The 21,376-nt window shown below is 40.3% G+C and overlaps 1 protein-coding gene across 8 annotated transcripts in view; it reads left to right on the forward strand.

Annotated features, from left to right (window-relative positions):
* The window catches only part of SCEL (sciellin), a 226,792-nt gene that overhangs the window by 98,466 nt on the left and 106,950 nt on the right, over positions 1-21,376 (forward strand). For 5 of the 8 annotated variants that reach the window (XR_012327720.1, XM_073795335.1, XM_073795336.1 and 2 more), the window contains 3 exons: positions 11,897-11,956; positions 15,461-15,529; positions 20,703-20,771. Coding sequence is in view for 6 of the 8 variants with exons in the window: in XM_073795335.1 (XP_073651436.1) it covers positions 11,897-11,956; positions 15,461-15,529; positions 20,703-20,771 (198 nt within the window). In the remaining 2 variants the exon portion in view is untranslated. The remainder of the gene's footprint in view (positions 1-11,896; positions 11,957-15,460; positions 15,530-20,702; positions 20,772-21,376) is intronic. The other 3 variants (XM_073795331.1, XM_073795334.1, XM_073795337.1) reach the window with 1 other exon arrangement.

Raw genomic sequence — 21,376 nt, forward strand, 5'->3', positions numbered from 1 at the left:
GTATATTAATTCTTTACAATGGTGTGTTAGTTTCTGCTTTATAACAAAGTGAATCAGTTATACATATACATATGTTCCCATATCTCTTCCCTCTTGCGTCTCCCTCCCTCCCACCCTCCCTATCCCACCCCTCCAGGCTGTCACAAAGCACCGAGCCAATATCCCTGTGCCATGCGGCTGCTTCCCACTAGCTATCTACCTTACTACGTTTGTTAGTGTGTATATGTCCATGACTCTCTCTCGCTCCGTCACAGCTCACCCTTCCCCCTCCCCATAACCTCAAGTCTGTTCTCTAGGAGGTCTGCGTCTTTATTCCTGCCTTACCCCTAGGTTCTTCATGACATTTTTTTTTCTTAAATTCCATATATATGTGTTAGCATACTGTATTTGTCTTTTTCTTTCTGACTTACTTCACTGTGTATGACAGACTCTAGGTCTATCCACCTCATTACAAATAGCTCAATTTCGTTTCTTTTTATGGCTGAGTAATATTCCATTGTATATATGTGCTACATCTTCTTTATCCATTCATCCGATGATGGGCACTTAGGTTGTTTCCATCTCCGGGCTATTGTAAATAGAGCTGCGATGAACATTTTGCTACATGACTCTTTTTGAATTTCGGTTTTCTCAGGATATATGCCCAGTAGTGGGATTGCTGGGTCATATGGTAGTTCTATTTGTAGTTTTTTAAGGAACCTCCATACTGTTCTCCATAGTGGCTGAACCAATTCACATTCCCACCAGCAGTGCAAGAGGGTTCCCTGTTTCTCCACACCCTCTCCAGCATTTATTGTTTCTAGATTTTTTGATGATGGCCATTCTGACTGGTGTGAGATGATATCTCATTGTAGTTTTGATTTGCATTTCTCTAATGATTAATGATGTTGAGCATTCTTTCATGTGTTTGTTGGCAGTCTGTATATCTTCTTTGGAGAAATGTCTATTTAGGTCTTCTGCCCATTTTTGGATTAGGTTGTTTGTTTTTTTGTTGTTGAGCTGCATGAGCTGCTTGTAAATTTTGGAGATTAATCCTTTGTCGGTTGCTTCATTTGCAAATATTTTCTCCCATTCTGAGGGTTGTCTTTTGTCTTGTTTATGGTTTCCTTTGCTGTGCAAAAGCTTTGAAGTTTCATTAGGTCCCATTTGTTTATTTTTGTTTTTATTTCCATTACTCTAGGGGGTGGGTCAGAAAGAATCTTGCTGTGATTTATGTCATAGAGTGTTCTGCCTATGTTTTCCTCTAATAGTTTGATAGTTTCTGGCCTTATATTTAGGTCTTTAATCCATTTTGAGCTTATTTTTGTGTGTGGTGTTAGGGAGTGTTCTAATTTCATTCTTTTACATGTACCTGTCCAGTTTTCCCAGCACCACTTATTGAAGAGGCTGTCCTTTTTCCACTGTACATTCCTGCCACCTTTATCAAAGATAAGGTGTCCATATGTGCATGGGTTTATCTCTGGGCTTTCTATCCTGTTCCATTGATCTGTCTTTCTGTTTTTGTGCCAGTACCATACCGTCTTGATAACTGTAGCTTTGTAGTATAGTCTGAAGTCAGGGAGCCTGATTCCTCCAGTTCCTTTTTTTGTTCTCAAGATTGCTTTGGCTATTCGGGGTCTTTTGTGTTTCCATACAAATTGCGAAATTTTTTGTTCTAGTGCTGTGAAAAATGCCAGTGGTAGTTTGATAGGGAGTGCATTGAATCTATAGATTGCTTTGGGTAGTAGAGTCATTTTCACAATGTTGATTCTTCCAATCCAAGAACATGGTATATCTCTCCATCTATTTGTATCATCTTTAATTTCTTTCATCAGTGTCTTATAGTTTTCTGCATACAGGTCTTTTGTCTCCTTAGGTAGGTTTATTCCTAGATATTTTATTCTTTTTGTTGCAATGGTAAATGGGAGTGTTTTCTTGATTTCACTTTCAGATTTTTCATCATTAGTATATAGGAATGCCAGAGATTTCTGTGCATTAATTTTGTATCCTGCTACTTTACCAAATTCATTGATTAGCTCTAGTAGTTTTCTGGTAGCATCTTTAGGATTCTCTCTGTATAGGATCATGTCATCTGCAAACAGTGACAGCTTTACTTCTTCTTTTCCGATTTGGATTCCTTTTATTTCCTTCTCTTCTCTGATTGCTGTGGCTAAAACTTCCAAAACTATGTTGAATAAGAGTGGTGAGAGTGGGCACCCTTGTCTTGTTCCTGATCTTAGTGGAAATGCTTTCAGTTTTTCACCATTGAGGATGATGTTTGCTGTGGGCTTGTCATATATGGCCTTTATTATGTTGAGGAAAGTTCCCTCTATGCCTACTTTCTGCAGGGTTTTTATCATAAATGGGTGTTGAATTTTGTCAAAAGCTTTCTCTGCATCTATTGAGATGATCATATGGTTTTTTCTCCTTCAATTTGTTAATATGGTTTATCACATTGATAGATTTGCGTATATTGAAGAATCCTTGCATTCCTGGAATAAACCCCACTTGATCATGGTGTATGATCCTTTTAATGTGCTGTTGGATTCTGTTTGCTAGTATTTTGTTGAGGATTTTTGCATCTATGTTCATCAGTGATATTGGTCTGTAGTTTTCTTTCTTTGTGACATCCTTGCCTGGTTTTGGTATCAAGGTGATGGTGGCCTCGTAGAATGAGTTTGGGAGTGTTCCTCCCTCTGCTATATTTTGGAAGAGTTTGAGAAGGATAGGTGTTAGCTCTTCTCTAAATGTTTGATAGAAGTCGCCTGTGAAGCCATCTGGTCCTGGGCTTTTCTTTGTTGGAAGATTTTTAATCACAGTTTCAATTTCAGTGCTTGTGATTGGTCTGTTCATATTTTCTATTTCTTCCTGATTCAGTCTTGGCAGGTTGTGCATTTCTAAGAATTTGTCCATTTCTTCCAGATTGTCCATTTTATTGGCATAGAGTTGCTTGTAGTAATCTCTCATGATCTCTTTTATTTCTGCAGTGTCAGTTGTTACCTCTCCTTTTTCATTTCTAATTCTATTGATTTGAGTCTTCTCCCTTTTTTTCTTGATGAGTCTGGCTAGTGGTTTATCTATTTTGTTTATCTTCTCAAAGAACCAGCTTTTAGTTTTATTGATCTTTGTTATTGTTTCCTTCATTTCTTTTTCATTTATTTCTGATCTGATTTTTATGATTTCTTTCCTTCTGCTAGCTTTGGGGTTTTTTTGTTCTTCTTTCTCTAATTGCTTGAGGTGCAAGGTTAGGTTGTTTATTCTAGATGTTTCCTGCTTCTTAAGGTGGGCTTGTATTGCTATAAACTTCCCCCTTAGAACTGCTTTTGCTGCATCCCACAGGTTTTGGGTCGTTGTGTCTCCATTGTCATTTGTTTCTAGGTATTTTTTGATTTCCTCTTTGATTTCTTCAGTGATCACTTCATTATTAAGTAGTGTATTGTTTAGCCTCCATGTGTTTGTATTTTTTACAGATCTTTTCCTGTAATTGATATCTAGTCTCATGGCGTTGTGGTCAGAAAAGATACTTGATACAATTTCAATTTTCTTAAATTTGCCAAGGCTTGATTTGTGCCCCAAGATATGATCTATCCTGGAGAATGTTCCATGAGCACTTGAGAAAAATGTGTATTCTGTTGTTTTTGGATGGAGTGTCCTATAAATATCAATTAAGTCCATCTTGTTTAATGTATCATTTAAAGCTTGTGTTTCCTTATTTATTTTCATTTTGGAATGATCTGTCCTTGGGTGAAAGTGGGGTGTTTAAGTCCCCTACTATGAATGTGTTACTGTCGATTTCCCCTTTTATGGCTGTTAGTATTTGCCTTATGTATTGAGGTGCTCCTATGTTGGGTGCATAAATATTTACAATTGTTATATCTTCTTCTTGGATCGATCCCTTGATCATTATGTAGTGTCCTTCTTTGTCTCTTTTAATAGTCCTTATTTTAAGTCTATTTTGTCTGATATGAGAATTGCTACTCCAGCTTTCTTTTGGTTTCCATTTGCATGGAATATCTTTTTCCATCCCCTTACTTTTAGTCTGTATGTGTCTCTAGGTCTGAAGTGGGTCTCTTGTAGACAGCATATGTAAGGGTCTTGTTTTTGTATCCATTCAGCTAATCTGTGTCTTTTGGTGGGAGCATTTAGTCCATTTACATTTAAGGTAATTATCGATATGTATGTTCCTATTCCCATTTTCTATATTGTTTTGGGTTCGTTATTATAGGTCTTTTCCTTCTCTTGTGTTTCTTGCCTAGAGAAGATCCTTTAGCATTTGTTGTAAAGCTGGTTTGGTGGTGCTGAACTCTCTCAGCTTTTGCTTGTCTGTAAAGGTTTTAATTTCTCCATCAAATCTGAATGAGATCCTTGCTGGGTAGAGTAGTCTTGGCTGCAGGTTTTTCTCCTTCATCACTTTCAGTATGTCCTGCCACTCCCTTCTGGCTTGTAGGGTTTCTGCTGAGAGATCAGCTGTTAACCTTACGGGGATTCCCTTATGTGTTATTTGTTGTTTTTCCCTTGCTGCTTTTAATATGCTTTCTTTGTATTTAATTTTTGACAGTTTGATTAATATGTGTCTTGGCGTATTTCTCCTTGTATTTATCCTGTATGGGACTCTCTGTGCTTCCTGGACTTGATTAACTATTTCCTTTCCCATATTAGGGAAGTTTTCAACTATAATCTCTTCAAATATTTTCTCAGTCCCTTTCTTTTTCTCTTCTTCTTCTGGAACCCCTATAATTCGAATGTTGGTGCGTTTAATGTTGTCCCAGAGGTCTCTGAGACTGTCCTCAGTTCTTTTCATTCTTTTTTCTTTATTCTGCTCTGCAGTAGTTATTTCCACTATTTTATCTTCCAGGTCACTTATCCGTTCTTCTGCCTCAGTTATTCTGCTATTGATCCCATCTAGAGTATTTTTAATTTCATTGATTGTGTTGTTCATCGTTGCTTGTTTCATCTTTAGTTCTTCTAGGTCCTTGTTAACTGATTCTTGCATTTTGTCCATTCTATTGTCCATTCTATCTCCAAGATTTCGGATCAACCTTACTATCATTATTCTGAATTCTTTTTCAGGTAGACTGCCTATTTCCTCTTCATTTGTTAGGTCTGGTGCATTTTTATCTTGCTCCTTTATCTGCTGTGTGTTTTTCTGTTTTCTCATTTTGCTTATCTTACTGTGTTTGGGGTCTCCTTTTTGCAGGCTGCAGGTTCGTAGTTCCTTCTGTTTTTGATGTCTGTCTCCAGTGGCTAAGGTTGGTTCAGTGGGTTGTGTAGGCTTCCTGGTGGAGGGGACTAGTGCCTGTGTTGTGGTGGATGAGGCTGGATCTTGTCTCTCTAGTGGGCAGGTTCACGTCTGGTGGTGTGTTTTGGGGTGTCTGTGGCCTTATTATGATTTTAGGCAGCCTCTCTGCTAATGGGTGGGGTTGTGTTCCTGTTTTGCTAGTTGTTTGGCATAGGGTGTCCAGCACTGTGGCTTGCTGGTCGTTGAGTGAAGCTGGGTGCTGGTGTTAAGATGGAGGTCTCTGGGAGATTTTCGCCGTTTGATATTATGTGGAGCTGGGAGGTCTCTTGTGGACCAGTGTCCTGAAGTTGGCTCTCCTACCTCAGAGGCAGAGCCCTGACTCCTGGCTGGAGCACCAAGAGCCTTTCATCCACACGGCTCAGAATAAAAGGGAGAAAAAGTAGAGGGAATTAGTAGAAGTATGAGGAAAGAAAGCAGGAAAGGAGGGAAGGAAGGATGGAAGAAAGGAAGGAAGAAAGAAAGAAAGAAGCAAAGAAGGAAAGAAGGCAAGAAGGAACGAAAGGAGGGAGGGAGGGAGGAAGGAAGGAAGGAGGGAAAGAAGGAAAAACAAAAAGAAAGAAGATACAGTAAAAATAAAATAAAGTATAATAAAGTTATTGAATTAAAAAATTCTTAATTAGAAAAAAAAAAAGGGACGGATAGAACCTTAGGACAAATGTTGGAAGCAAAGCTATACAGACAAAGTCTTACACAGAAGCATACACATACACCCTCACAAAAAGAGGTAAAGGGGGAAAAATCATAAATCTTGCTGTCAGAGACCACCTCCTCAATTTGGGATGATTCGTTGTCTAAAGGAGGGAAGGAAGGAAGGAAAGAAAGAAAGAAAGGACGAAGGTAAAGTATAATAACGTTCTTAAAATAAAATTGATTATTAAGAAAAAACCATGGACGGATAGAACCCTAGGACAAATGGTGGAAGCAAGACTATACAGACAAGATCTCACACAGAAGCATACACATACACATTCACAAAAAGAGTAATAGGGAGGAAAATCATAGATCTTGCTCCCAAAGTCCACCTCCTTAATTTGGGATGATTGGCTGTCTATTCATGTATTCCACAGATGCAGGGCACATCAAGTTGATTGTGGAGCTTTAATCCGCTGCTTCTGAGGCTGCTGGGAGAGATTTCCCTTTCTCTTCTTTGTTCTCACAGCTCACAGGGGCTCAGCTTTGGATTTGGCCCTGCCTCTGCGTGTAGGTCGCTGGAGGGCGTCTGTTTTTTGCTCAGACAGGACGGGGTTAAAGGAGCCGCTGATTCGGGGGTTCTGGCGTACTGAGGCCAGCGGGGAGGGAGGGGCACGGAATGCGGGGCGGGCCTGTGGCGGCAAAGTCCAGCGTGACCCTGCACCAGCCCGAGGCCCGCCGTGCGCTCTCCCGGGGAAGTCGTCCCCGGATCCCGGGAACCCGGCAGTGGCGGGCTGCACAGGCTCCGCGGAAGAGGGGAGTGGAGAGCGACCTGCGCTCGCACACAGGCCCCTTGGTGGCGGCAGCAGCAGCCCCAACGTCTCCCGCCCGCCTCTGGGGTCCGCGCCTCCAGCCGCGGCTTGCGCCCGTCTCTGGAGTCAGCGCCCTCAGCCGCGGCTCGCGCCTGTCTCTGGGGTCCGCGCCCTCAGCCGCGGCTCGCGCCCGTCTCTGGGGTCCGCGCTTTCAGACGCGGCTCGCGCCCGTCTCTGGGGTTCCTTTAAGCAGCGTTCTTAAACCCCTCTCCTCACGCACCAGGAAACAAAGAGGGAAGAAAAAGTCTCTTGCCTCTTCGGCAGGTGCAGGCTTTTCCCCGGACTCCCTCCCGGCTAGCTGTGGTGCACTAACCCCTTCAGGCTATGTTCAAGCCGCCAACCCCAGTCCTCTCCCTGCGCTCCGTCCGAAACCGAAACCCGAGCCTCAGAGCCTCAGCTCGCAGCCCCGCCTGTCCCGGCGGGTGAGCAGACAAGCCTCTCGGGCTGGTGAGTGCCGGTAGGCACCGATCCTCTGTGCGGGAATCTCCCCGCTTTGCCCTCTGCACCCCTGTTGCTGCGCTCTCCTCCGCGGCTTCGAAGCTCCCCCCTCCACCTCCCGCAGTCTCCGCCCGCGAAGGGGCTTCCTAGTGGGTGGAAACTTGTCCTCCTTCACAGCTCCCTCCCACTGGTGCAGGTACCGTCCCTATTCTTTTGTCTCTGTTTATTCTTTTTTCCTTTTGCCCTACCCAGGTACGTGGGGAGTTTCTTGCCTTTTGGGAGGTCTGAGGTCTTCTGCCAGCCTTCAGTAGGTGTTCTGTAGGAGTTGTTCCACGTGTAGATGTATTTCTGGTGTATCTGTGGAGAGGAAGGTGATCTCCGCGTCTTACTCTTCCGCCATCTTCCTCTGTCCCTATTCCTAGGTATTTTATTCTTTTTGTTGCAAGGGTAAATGGGATTGTTTCCTTAATTTCTCTTTCAGATTTTTCATCATTAGTGTATAGGAATGCAAAAGATTCTGTGCATTAATTTTGTATCCTGCTACTTTACCAAATTCATTGATTAGCTCTAGTAGTTTTCTTGTGGCATCTTTAGGTTTCTCTATGTATAGCATGTAATCTGCAAACAGTGACAGTTTTACTTCTTTTCCAATTTGGATTCCTTTTATTTCTTTTTCTTCTCTGATTACTGTGGCTAAAACTTCCAAAAATATGTTGAATAATAGTGGTGAGATTGGGCAACCTTGTCTTGCTCCTGATCTTAGTGGAAATGGTTTAAGTGTTTCACCACTGAGAATGATGTTGGCTGTGGGTTTGTCATATATGGCCTTTATTATGTTTAGGTTAGTTCCTTCTATGCCTACTTTCTGGATGGCTTTTATCGTAATTGGGTGTTGAATTTTGTCAAAGCTTTTTCTGCATCTATTGAGATTATCATATGGTTTTTATCCTTTAATGTGTTAATATTGTTTATCACATTGATTGATTTGCATATATTGAAGAATCCTTGCATTCCTGGGATAAACCCCACTTGATCATGGTGTATGATCCTTTTAATGTGCTGTTGGATTCTGTTTGCTAGTATTTTGTTGAGGATTTTTGCATCTATGTTCATCAGTGATATTGGCCTGTAGTTTTGTTTTTCTTGTGACATCTTTGTCTGGTCTTGGTATCAGAGTGATGGTGGCCTCATAGAATGATTTTGGGAGTGTTCCTCCCTCTGCTATATTTTGGAAGAGTTTGAGAAGGATAGGTGTTAGCTCTTCTTGAAATGTTTGATAGAATTCGCCTGTGAAGCCATCTGGTCCTGGGCTTTTTTTTTGGAAGATTTTTAATCACAGTTTCAATATCAGTGCTTGTGATTGGTCTGTTTATATATTCTATTTCTTCCTGGTTCAGTCTTGGAAGGTTGTCCTTTTCTAGGAATTTGTCCATCTCTTCCAGGTTGTCCATTTTATTAGGATATATTTGCTTATAGTAATCTCTCATGGCCCTTTGTATTTCTGCAGTGTCAGTTGTTCTCATTTCTAATTCTGTTTTTTGAATCTTCTCCCTTTTTTTCTTGATGAGTCTGGTTAATGGCTTATCAATTTTGTTTATCTTCTCAAAGAACCAGCTTTTAGTTTTATTGATCTTTGCTATTGTTTTCTTCATTTCTTTTTCATTTATTTCTGATCTGCTCTCTATGATTTCTTTCCTTCTGCTAACTTTGGGTTTGTTTTGTTCTTCTTTCTCTAATTGTTTTAGGTGTAAGGTTAGGTTGTTTATTTGAGATGTTTCTTGTTTCTTGAGGTAGGATTGTATTGCTATAAACATCCCTCTTACAGCTCCTTTTGCTGCATCCCATAGATTTTGGTTCATTGTGTTTTCGTTGTCATTTGTTTCAAGGTATTTTTTTATTTCCTATTTGATTTCTTCAGTGATCTCTTGGTTAATTAGTAGTGTAGTGTTTAGCCTCCATGTGTTTGTATATTTTACAGTTTTTTTCCTGTAAATGATCTCTAGTCTTATAGCATTGTGCTCAGAACTGATTCTTGATAGGATTTCAATTTTCTTAAACTTACCAAGGCTTGATTTGTGACCCAAGATATGAACTATCCTGGAGAATGATCCATGAGCACTTGAGAAGAAATTGTATTCTGTTGTTTTTGGATGGAATGTCCTAAAAATATCAATTAAGTCCATCTTGTCTAATGTGTCATTTAAAGCTTGTGTTTTCTTATTTATTTTCATTTTGGATGATCTGTCCATTGGCAAAGTGGGGTGTTAAAGTCACCTACTATGATTGTGTTGCTGTCGATTTCCCCTTTTATGGCTGTTAGCATTTGCCTTATGTATTGAGGTGTTCCTATGTTGGGTGCATAAATATTTACAATTGTTATATCTTCTTCTTGGATCGATCCCTTGATCGTCATGTAGTGTCCTTCTTTGTCTCTTGTAATAGATTTTATTTTAAAGTCTATTTTGCCTACTATGAAAATTGTTACTCCAGCTTTCTTTTGATTTCCATTTGCATGGAATATCTTTTTCCATGCCCTCACTTTCATTCTGTATGTGTCCCTAGGTCTGAATTGGGTCTCTTGTAGACAGCATATATACAGGTCTTGCTTTTGTATCCATTCAGCCAGTCTATGTCTTTTGGTTGGAGCATTTTATCCATTTACATTTAAGGTAATTATCAATATGTATGTTCCTATTACCATTTTCATAATTGTTTTGGGTTTGTTATTGTAGGTTTTTTCCTTCTCTTGTGTTTCATGCCTAGAGAAGTTCCTTTAGCATTTGTTGTAAAGCTGGTTTGGTGGTGCTGAGCTCTCTTAGCTTTTGCTTGTCTGTAAATGTTTTAATTTCTCCATCGAATCTGAATGAGATCCTGCTGGGTAGAGTAAACTTGGTTGTAGGTTTTTCCCTTTCATCACTTTAAATATGTTCTGCCACACCCTTCTGGGTTGCAGAGTTTCTGCTGGAAGATCAGCTGTTAACCTTATGGGGATTCCCTTTTATGTTATTTGTTGCTTTACCCTTTCTGCCTTTAATATTTTTTCTTTGTGTTTAATTTTTGATAGTTTGATTAATATGTGTCTTGGTGGCTTTCTCCTAGGATTTTTCCTATGTGGGACTCTGCACTTCCTGGACTTGATTAACTATTTCCTTTCCCATATTAGGGAAGTTTTCAACTATAATCTCTTCAAATATTTTCTCAGACCCTTTCTTTTTCTCTTCTTCTGGGACCCCTATAATTCGAACACTGGTGCGTTTAATGTTGTCCCAGAGGTCTCTGAGACTGTCCTCAGTTCTTTTCATTCTTTTTTCTTTATTCTGCTCTGCAGTAGTTATTTCCACTATTTTATCTTCCAGGTCACTTATCCGTTCTTCTGCCTCATTTATTCTGCTATTGATTCCTTCTAGAGAATTTTAACTTTCATTTATTGTGTTGTTTGTCATTTTTTGTTTGCTCTTTAGTTCTTCTAGGTCCTTGTTAAACATTTGTTGTATTTTGTCCATTCTATTTCCAAGATTTTTGATCATCTTTACTATCATTACTCTGAATTCTTTTTCAGGTAGACTGCCTATTTCCTCTTCATTTGTTTGGTTTGGTGGGTTTTACCTTTCTCCTTCATCTGCTGCATATTTCTCTGTCTTCTCATTTTGCTTAACTTACTGTGTTTAGGGTCTCCATTTCACAGGCTGCAGGTTCCTAGTTCCCGTTGTTTTTGGTGTTTGCCCCCAGTGGGTAAGTTTGGTTCAATATGTTGTGTAGGCTTCGTGGTGCAGGGGATGGTTGCCTGTATTCTGATGGATGAGGCTGGATCTTTTCTTTCTGGTGGACAGGACCACATCTGGTGGTATGTTTTTTGGTGTCTGTGAACTTATTATGATTTAGACAGCCTTTCTGCTAATAGGTGGGGTTGTGTTCCTGTCTTGCTCATTGTTTGGCATGGGATGTCCAGCACTGGAGCTTGGTGGTCATTGAGTGGAGCTGAGTCTTAGCGTTGAGATGGAGATCTCTGGGAGAACTCTCGCCAATTGATATTACGAGGGGCCAGGAGGTCTCTGGTGTACCAGTGTCCTGACGTCAGCTCTCCCATTTCTGAAGCTCAGGCCGACACCTGACCAGAACATCCAGACCCTGCTAGTGTTGGTCTCCTGCAGAGGTGGGGGGCAGCTGTGGCTCACCATGAGAACAAGGACAGTGACAAGAGAAGGTCTGGGAAGCAGTCTTTGTCATGAGCCCTCCCAGAGTCCTCCAATAGCCCCACCAAAGATCCTCTAGCCTGGGCTTAATTAAATTTAAAACACGTTTGAAAAAACGTTTGCCTTCCTGCAGAAAAGGACTTTTCTAATATATGCAAAGTAGATGGCCGCATGTTCCCACACTGCTGAAGAAAACCCAAAACCAAAAAGCCAAATAACAAACACTCATGCCATTGTTGAATCACATGGAAATCTCATGGAGTAAATTGGAATAATGATTGTTTGTAGTGACAAACTTTTTTCTTTTCACCATGCTCTTTCAGGTGGTGGCTGGTTAAAATAAATGCATAGTTGTGTTTTTACACCCAAAGTAAAATGAATTAACCTTGCTAAACATTGTGAGCTCTTTCATGTCTGCCTTATTTAATGCTTACTAAATACTGTGATAACTTCTCATGTGACTTGATTTTGTTCTTTCTCTGAAGATATGAAAATTATGGTAGGGTGGTACACCATAGACATAACTCCCATGATGCCTCAGACAGGTGGGTGTTTCAGATGAGTTATTCATTAGCAGAAACACAAAGACAGTCATTTTTGAGAGTAGACTTGTTCAAGACAGGCTGAATATTTGTAGCTAGCCTCAGGCTTTCCCTGACATCCTGGGCACATGAAGGAGAATCTGTGATATCATCAGGGGTGTTTACAGGGCAAACTGTGCTTTTCCAGCTTTATGCTTCCAGAATACGGCTTGGAGGTGTAGAATAATCAATCCACTGCCTACCCTACCAAGGTGGCCCTCCTGACAGGAAAGGGAAGGGGCCGCCACAGAAACATAGGATATTTCTGAGCCTTAGAGAAAGGAACCCTAAAAGCAGAACAACAGCTAAGTTCACTTGCTTTATGGGACAGTGCATTTCTTTTCAAAAACTCCTAGGCTTGTGGAAAACCACTAAATGATACTCAATGGCAAATAGACTGACAAATGCAAATTAGAAGGAAAATTCAAACAAAACTCGTAAGCACAATGATGTAAATAATCTAATATTGATGAAATAAATAGATAATATTCTTACTAAAGTACATTTATAGTCACACACATACAAACACCCACACCCATCAGAAGAACTTAACTATTTCTCAGACACAAGTTTTATCTGGTCCAGTAGCCAGTGTCTTCCACCAAGACACACTTAGTGATTGTCTTTCATGGTGGGGACTTTAAAAAGTTAAGTAGACACTTTGAGTATGTCTATTTTGGAATTTTTATCTGTGAATTTTTCTGAACCATTTAAAAATTGTTCATAATTTTGATGTGTTCTCAGGGTCCTGAGTTTACCCCCCTCTATACAAAGTATCTGATTGGTTTTTGGGTTTCCAGCCTTGGCTCATCCAATTGACTGTTCTGTGATTTGGCAGGCTCTCTCCATACCCTCTCCTTGGTCGTCATGATTTCGAAGCTTACATCCTTGTTCTCTGTTGGCTCTCAACTCACCAAACAAAGGGAACCTAATCATCTGAATCCAGACACCAGTGAAAAATGCCCCCTCCATTTTATTTGCCTTTCTCTGCAACTATTAAAGAACAAACATACTTGTGAAGTGTGACCAGGCAGACTAAGCTTCGTGCTCTTAGTGTGTTTCAGAATAACGGGACCTTAATGCCGTCTATGCTTACTTTATATTTTAAACTCTGTTGGTTACCTGAACCCTTCCTGTTACTGGACAGCATTTTGGCTAAAGCATATCGAGCTTTTATCCTAAGTAACAAAAATCTGCAAGCCTGAGACGTTTCCCCTTTGACCCCTTGACTTGCGTCTCAAACGACATCTTCCTAAAACGTAGTGTAGGTTATTTATCTCCTCGCATTTGCTCAAATGGATGCCCATGTGACACTTTTCTACCCTTTTGAAGAGGCTGTGTCCACTTTGATGTTCACCCAATACCACGTTGGAGCACCAGTGTGTGCTGACATTGTGCCAGGTGCTGGGAACACAAAGATGCATAAGACACCAGCCTTGACCTTAAGGAACTCACATTTCATGGAAAAAGATGAATACATAAGCACAAATACTCAAATTTACCATGGAAAGTGCTTGTGGAAGTGTGTGCCGGTGCTATGGGAAGGAGCAGAAGGAGTGGCTAACTTTGCCTGAATGAGTGGGAGACCTCACTGAGGACGTGGTTGTTAAGAGGCGCTTCCAGCAGAAGCAATGATATGTCCAAGAGTTCCACACGAGCAGAGACTGAAAATAAAGGAAAAGGAAAATAAATAATAGTCTCATCACCCTAGAAAACAAGCTTCATAGTGTGCACAAACTAGGACATTTTACTGTCCTTCCTCTGCCCGATCATTAAAACATGTCACATGAGGCAGAAGCAAAAATAGTACCTGTGGAGATGCCCTATGTGAGCCAGTCCCTATTCTAAAGTCTGGGGACAAAACAAAATCCCCGCTTTCATAGAACTTGCTTCCTAGTTGAAGGTGGAGGAGGGAGAGACTGAAAATAAACAAACACAATATAATATGTCATGTGGTGATAAGTGCCTGGAAGAATAAAGCTACTAATGAGATATACAACAATAACATCTGTAAAAGGGGCTGTTTTCTGGAAGGGGGTCAGATGGCCCTGCAGCACCTACCTGCACTCATGTATCACACCTGCTGGTGAACCACACTATGATTTCACTCTGAGTTTCTTTAAAAATGCGGGGAATTGCATTAGGCATTTTTTAACCTTATTCTTGCTTTAACCGACACTATTCCTTCTACCTCTGTTTGTTCATGTCTGTTTATCTTCCAAGATCCACCTTGACCTGCACCTCATCCCGAAAGCCTTCTGTGATCCCCGCCTCCACAAATAAGCTTTCTCAGCTTCAAACTTCCTTGCACTTGACCTGAACCTTTTCTACGGCACTGACCACTTGTTGCACTTGGACGTATGTCTGATTTTTCCCTGTAGCTCTGTGTGTGTAGGGGCTACAGATAATTCATTCTCGACTTCCTCACTCACAGTCATCAGCACAGTATATTGTTTACCTCCAAATATTTGCTTAATAAAGATATACTATATCAAGTTAAAAATTACATGTTAAATAATATACTGTTTTAATACTTTTTCTGATTCAATATGTTTGGTCTGTCAGCTTCAGGTGATGCTTTGAAATGCAAACTGTAAATCATGGTATAATTCTCCAAAGAGCTTGCTTTCCCTGTATCACAAGGTTATATAAAGCATTAAACAGGCTTTTTTTTTTTTTTTGCTGATTGATCAGTCTGATCAAGCTAGCTCCACTGCTTTGGTGATCATCGTTCCTACTATTGGGCCTTCTATCTTCATTTCTCTTATTTTCTTGTCTTCTCCCCCACTCCCTTTTTTTTTCTACTTATCTGTCCGTCTTAACTCTCTGCCTCTGTCTCTTCTCTCCCTTCTTCTCCCGGTCTCCCCTCTCTTCTCCTATCCTTCCCATCCATCCTTTCTCTATTCCCCCACTGTCTTCTTTTCATTTCTTTCCAGTGTCTCCTGTTTCTCTCTTTTCCTTTTTTTCTTCTCTCTCCCTCCCTCTTTTCTGCCAGCAAGGTCTCTTCTCTCAGCCCTGTCCACGGTGCTGAACTTATAATGAAGCAACTTGTACATAGCTGTTGTGTTGGCTTATGGCTCTGCTGAAACTCCGCAAACAAAATATAGCTGATTATAAGGGACTGAGTTCCTATTACATAAAAATCAACAACATTGAAAACACTACATATTAGTTATTAACCATTTTGCATGTTGTGCTTCTTGTTTTACATATCCTTATCACCAATTTGAATGTGTTATGTTGTAATTAGAATAATTGGACCTAGAGAAGAATTCTTTTATTAGCATGGAGAATAGGGTTTGCTATATTTTATCCTACCCAAGTCAAAGCCTGGGAAGATTTCGGTACTCCAAGTCTGTAATATGTACATCTCCTCCCCGAATAGGACAAAATTTTACCAAATCCATGATGTTTTATAACTATTTTTTGTAATTTATTTGATCTTTCTATAATTATTTTTTGCTACAGGAAAACAAACGAGAGGGATGAGCCAAAAGCCACAATCAGTTGGCACAGATCTGGTGACACTTTGGACAGGTAAGGTGTTTTGAACCACGCAAGCGGAATGCATAACATATGTTAAATCCAGTTTCTTATAAAGCATGAGGCATTTAAATGTTTACCAAAGTAAGTTTTGAACCATGATATTTTATCTCCAGGGACAGAAGGACTATAAAGATTGAATTATCTTCTTCTTCAAAACTCACAAAATCTTGACTTGATATGCCATTTTCCTAAAATCTTGCTAGCAGTAGATCAATAGGAAAAATTCCGAAGAAACCGGTTTGAATATAGGTGGGGTGAGCACTGCATGTGGTCTGTTCAACTTTAAATGGAGAATATAGGTTTTTTGTGTGTGAGTAGCCAGTTCCTGTTCTAACTTTGGTCTTTCCATCCCAGAGGCAGAGAAACAGCAGTTTCTGTATAATTACCTTATGGAGAGACTATACCTTTTAATAATACAGTAGTTTTGATCTGCTCTAGGATAAAGACATTAGCTCTTTACTTTAGAAAGTGAAACTACTCTTTCGGCAGTGGAGTCACCATATGGCTGTGGAATGAGTCATTGGCTGAGCCTGTTATTGGCTCAGTCTTAGACAGAGGGAAAAGAAGGGCTCATCCCTATATAGAAAATTGAGGAATATCTATTCAAGTTGAAGTGTAAATGCTACAAGTCACATTTTAATTTTATATTTGGTAGAGGTGCTTATTAGGCATAAGTAAAGAACAAAGTTAACATGTTATTTGGAATCTAGACATAGTGAATACCTGAGGCCATTTATAGTTGAAGCCACTCCCTGTAGCTAAAGATGTGCTGCTTTTGGACAAACGTGCCACCCGCTACAATTGAAGCACATATGCTGAAACCTATGGCATCTAATAGATTCTATATTCACACCATGCCTGTGCCAATTAATACAGCAAATGCATGCACTTCTGCACTCTTCATAGCTTTTTTTAAAAAATCATTTATTTGCTTTACTGAAATCCATCAAAATTAATAGTCTCTACTTTTTGAAAGATACTGTTAAGAGATAAACATCAAACCAAAGACAAGGAGAAAATATTTGCAAATCATAGATCTGATAAAACACACACACACACACACACACACACTTATATCCAGAGTTTATAAAGAACTCTGCAAATAAGAGAGAAGTACTTCCAAACGGCAGAGTAAGGACCTCCAAAAATCCACTCCTCCAGAAAAGTATTAACACTGGAAAAAACTGTCAAAATCAACATTTTCCGAACTCTGGAAATTAACCAAAGGCTTGAAACAATTTGCTAAGTGTCTATTCAAGAAAAAGAGTTGGCTGTCAGTAAGAACGGCACGAATTGCCACATTTTAAAGCTTCCTATTCACCTATTCCTCTCCCCAGCTCCATGGTAGCCTTGAAAACCAGCAGCCTTGGAACAACGGTAGCTTCTTCATAGCTTTTTAAGTCAATCTCCCGAATAGCTGATTAGCCCTGGTATCCCTAAGGAGGTGACTTCTCTCTTGTAATTCAAAAATCAGTTTGGGAGAGGAGTCGTAGTACCTCTGCCCATTCACCTCCGCCTTGCAGGCTGTCCTATTACACTGCGAATTGAGGACGGAAACCCTACTTCTAGGAATGTAATTGCAAGTGAGATAATTATGTCTCAAGAAAGGTGAATATGTGGGAGACCTAAGCCTTTGTAGGCTGTGTGTCTGAAAGCTTTTCTCAGGCCAGTCAAGATAGAGCCTTGGAACTTAGCGATACACTAGAGCAGGCCTCACAGGCAAGCTAACTGAGTCATTCTCAGCCTCAGCGACAAATCAGAATTACCTAGAGAGCTTTTTAACTCTGCTTATGACTTGGTCCCACCAGCTGTCATCCCCCAAATTCTAATTTAATTAGTCTGAGGTAGGACTCGGACATTTTTTAAAGCTTAGGAAGTGATTCTGATGTGCAGCCAAAATTCAGAGCCACCAACCTAGCCCAAACCTTCATTTTGTAAACTAGAAAATGAGGCCAGAGACTCCCTGCCTTATTTACACAGAGGTTTAGCGGCGCATGTTTGGAAGAAGTATCCTGGTCAGGTCCTTCCGCAGGTAGTGTCTGTCTCCCAAGAGTGAGCTACATCTCTGTAAGTGTGGGAACAGATGTGAGGGAGAGAACACAGGAGTCTGTAAAGAAAGGCAAGTCCTCATAACAGGAGTCAGACTCCTATCATGCAGGCCACTCCAAGTGCAAGAGGTGAAATAATTTTGGGAGTTAGATGATCAAATGTATCAGGTGTGTATGTGTGCCATTTCAATACTAACGCATATAATAAATGACTAGGAGAAAAGTACTGACTTTACGTTTGAAGAGTTCCCTTTTAAAATATACATCTGTTGGTAAAAATATGAAGTGTTCTAAAGAAATATAAGTTAATAATTGTGTACATGCATACACTATGGGGCAAACCCTGAAGGTGGTTTCTTGACTAATTTGGAAAACCTAGGTTAAGGAGCCCTCTAGTGTTCGGTTATGGAAGTGTTACTTTTCCTTTGGTTGGATCCTGCTGCTAGTTATATTGTTTAGGTATTTCCTGTCTCTGAGACTGACTCCTATTAATCTCATATCACAACTTGGCAGAAAATTAGTTTCTAAGAGAAGTACAAAGTTAATCTCCCTAAGTAATAAGAAATTGATGAATGCATTGGAATGATGGTTTAGAGCTCTCCAATATTGTTTATACACTGATTCCCCTAGTGGAGTGAAAGAGATAGTGGAGGTGAAAAATAGCAACTGGAGAAAGACATGTTGATCATGAGTGTTGGAACAATTACACTACAGAACCAGGTGTACGACATTGGGGCCTACTGGGAAGACTTTGGAGATAGACTACTTCCCGGCTGTGTGGCCAAGAGAAAGCCACACACCTTCTCTGAGACTCCATTTCTTCATCTATAAAGCGAAAATAACTACACCTACCTTGTAGGGATGTTCTGAAGAGTAGAGGAAATTGTATAAGATGAGTGGCAAAGAGTAGTAGGTAGCTATTTTTATTATTACATGCAGTATTGCCCACATAGATCAACAAAGTAGAATTTTGATTAACTTCATTTAATTGTAACCTCAGAACTCTCCTTTATTTAAACCTTGAAGGTGTTTGAAATTAACGCTCTGTTTTCTTTAGACAGATTGTCATTTTCCCTGTACCAGAGTAGCAATTTCCCAAGATTATTTTTATCTTATATGAGGATCTCACAGACAGCTATAAACGCTGAGTAGTTTCCACAGAACATTTAAGATTTAGGGTTACCTGACATCTTATGGTATTCACAGTGGTTTACTGCAGAGCTCTTTAACTATAAACACATCAGAGGCTCAGTAGCAATTAGTACAGGGAATTTACTTATAGTCTTTGGCCTAATGATCACCTGAGAGATCATCATGAGTTTTTTTTTTTTTTTTTTTTTGCGGTACACGGGCCTCTCACTGTCGTGGCCTCTCCCGTTGTGGAGCACAGGCTCCGGACGCGCAGGCCCAGCAGCCACGGCTCATGGGCCCAGCCACTCTGCTGCATGTGGGATCTTCCCAGACCGGGGAACGAACCCGTGTCCCCTGCATCGGCAGGCAGACTCTCAACCACTGCGCCACCAGGGAAGCCCTCATCATGAGTTTTTAATACTTGGATTCATTCTGTACAAGACAATACCTGTATTGTGAACAGTCTATTGAGAATATGGAGCTCTGGAGGATTCCAACCTTTCTTCCTTTTTACATTCAAGAGTTATCAGTTTGTGGCATTACATACCATAAACAGAAACTATTTGGGGTTGACTCGTGGAATTTTAACAATTAGGGTTATTTACCCAATGTTTTAGTTGCACATGTCAAAGTGACATCTAGGAATTGAAATCATTTTAAAGCTATGACAATTAAGCCATATTTTTCTATCATGAATGTTTTTTTTTTTTTTAGAACAAGGCAAGGTTAGTGTCCTTCTTCCCAGGAACAGTTTATAAAGCCCTGTACTAAAGTGGATGATAAAAGTGAAAGTTTAGAGGAAGTTATAGTAGACCCATAGTATGGGATCAACAGAAGAATCTTGCTGATCTTTTGTTTTCTGGAGCCTGATTTTGCCACATCCTAGCTTTGTGCAAGCCTGCAGAGTGCTCCAGAAGACAGCCCCACATCTCAGGAAGAGCTTTCCTATCTGGTGTGTTCTTCCTGGCGGAAGGGACAGAACAGGGGTTGCAGTTGTGAGATCCCACCACTGGCATGCAGACTACAGGATTCTTAGTTTGTCTTATGACCCAAAGGACAGACAAACACACCTTTTCCAGAACTACCCTCCTTGTGGAGACCTCAGTTTAGAGGGTTTAAAACCTCTGATGGTCCGCAGGGCCTATTAACAAAATGTGTTAGTCAGTGTAAACAAGTTTGCCAGGGTAGAGCAACTCTTGTAACAAGTTCCTTCTCCTGCCTCCAAATCTTGGTCGGTTAGCCCGATAGAAGATTACTGCTCACTCCCCTCAGAGTCCAAAGGGATTGGCTGGAAAATTAGGGGACGACCCTGTTCCATGGAATGACTCAGGGACCTAGGTTCTTTCCTAGGTTTTAATGCTGCCATCTTCAACCCACGGGCATCAAAGCCATAGCAGAAGGGGAAGAAAGAGCAAGGAGGATCACACAAGAGGTTTTATGATGGGTTTGCGAGTCATGAATAATATTTCTGCCCACGTTCTTTAGTTTAGAATGCAATCATATGGTCCCAACTTAATTGTAATGAAGATTGGGAAATATGGTCTTCCTGTGTGCTCAGAAGGAAAATAAAGAGTTTGACGAGCATATAGCATTGTCTATGCCACAAAACATTTTTTAAAAATTGCTTAAGTCTTCCACTGATTCCTTGTAGCGACATAGGAAGTACTGTCATTGGCTAGATATATTATTAAACAATAATGAATATGAAATAGTTAATGAGTTAAATGCTCAAATGAGTCAGAAAGGCTAGTTGAAAAACATAAACTTTAAAAGTTGCAAACTGTATCAAAATAGCCTCATAAATAGATTTTGTTGTAAGTAGCTTTTTTGTTAATTGCAAAATTTTCTAACATGTAACACCTGAAAAGCAATTGTTTTTACCAGAGGAAGTTTCTGTTGTGAAGTGATTATAGCAAGAACGAGATCTGAAAGGAGTTTAATAATCTAAATGTTCATCCAGACTTTTGTCTTATTTCTTTATAAAGGATCTCAGACAGAAATGATGCTGCCAAAACATATAAGGCCAATACCCTGGATAACCGAGTAACCAATAGGTAACAGTATCTACTAACTTTGGGAAAGGCTCAAGTAATACAATATTTTTCTAAGCGTTACTTATTTACTTGATATTAAGTAGGATTCTTCAATCCTGCTTAATATCTTTCTGTAAATTCTCATCCTCTATTTTTTTGTTTGTTTGTTTTTTAGATGTTGGGGGTAGCAGTTTATTAATTAATTTATTTATTTTTGCTGTGTTGGGTCTTCGTTTCTGTGCAAGGGCTTTCTCTAGTTGCGGCGAGCGGGGGCCACTCTTCATCGCGGTGCGCGGGCCTCTCCTGTTGCGGAGCACAGGCTCCAGACGCGCAGGCTCAGTAGTTGTGGCTCACGGGCCTAGTTGCTCCGCGGCATGTGGGATCCTCCCAGACCAGGGCTCGAACCCGTGTCCCCTGCATTAGCAGGCAGATTCTCAACCACTGTGCCACCAGGGAAGCCCCATTCTCTATTTTTTTTTTCACACAAATAATTCTGGCATAAAAACTTTACTCCTGCTCATGGTTAAAGAAAAATAAAGTCTTACTTCTGGCTTCAGAATCAAGAGAGTTCATTGCTTCAGGTCATCATTCTTACCACATTTATGTTTCTGTTTAAGTTATCCTGG

This window comes from Tursiops truncatus, chromosome 18, assembly GCF_011762595.2.
Source record: "Tursiops truncatus isolate mTurTru1 chromosome 18, mTurTru1.mat.Y, whole genome shotgun sequence".
In the NCBI taxonomy this organism is placed as follows: Eukaryota; Metazoa; Chordata; class Mammalia; order Artiodactyla; family Delphinidae; genus Tursiops; species Tursiops truncatus.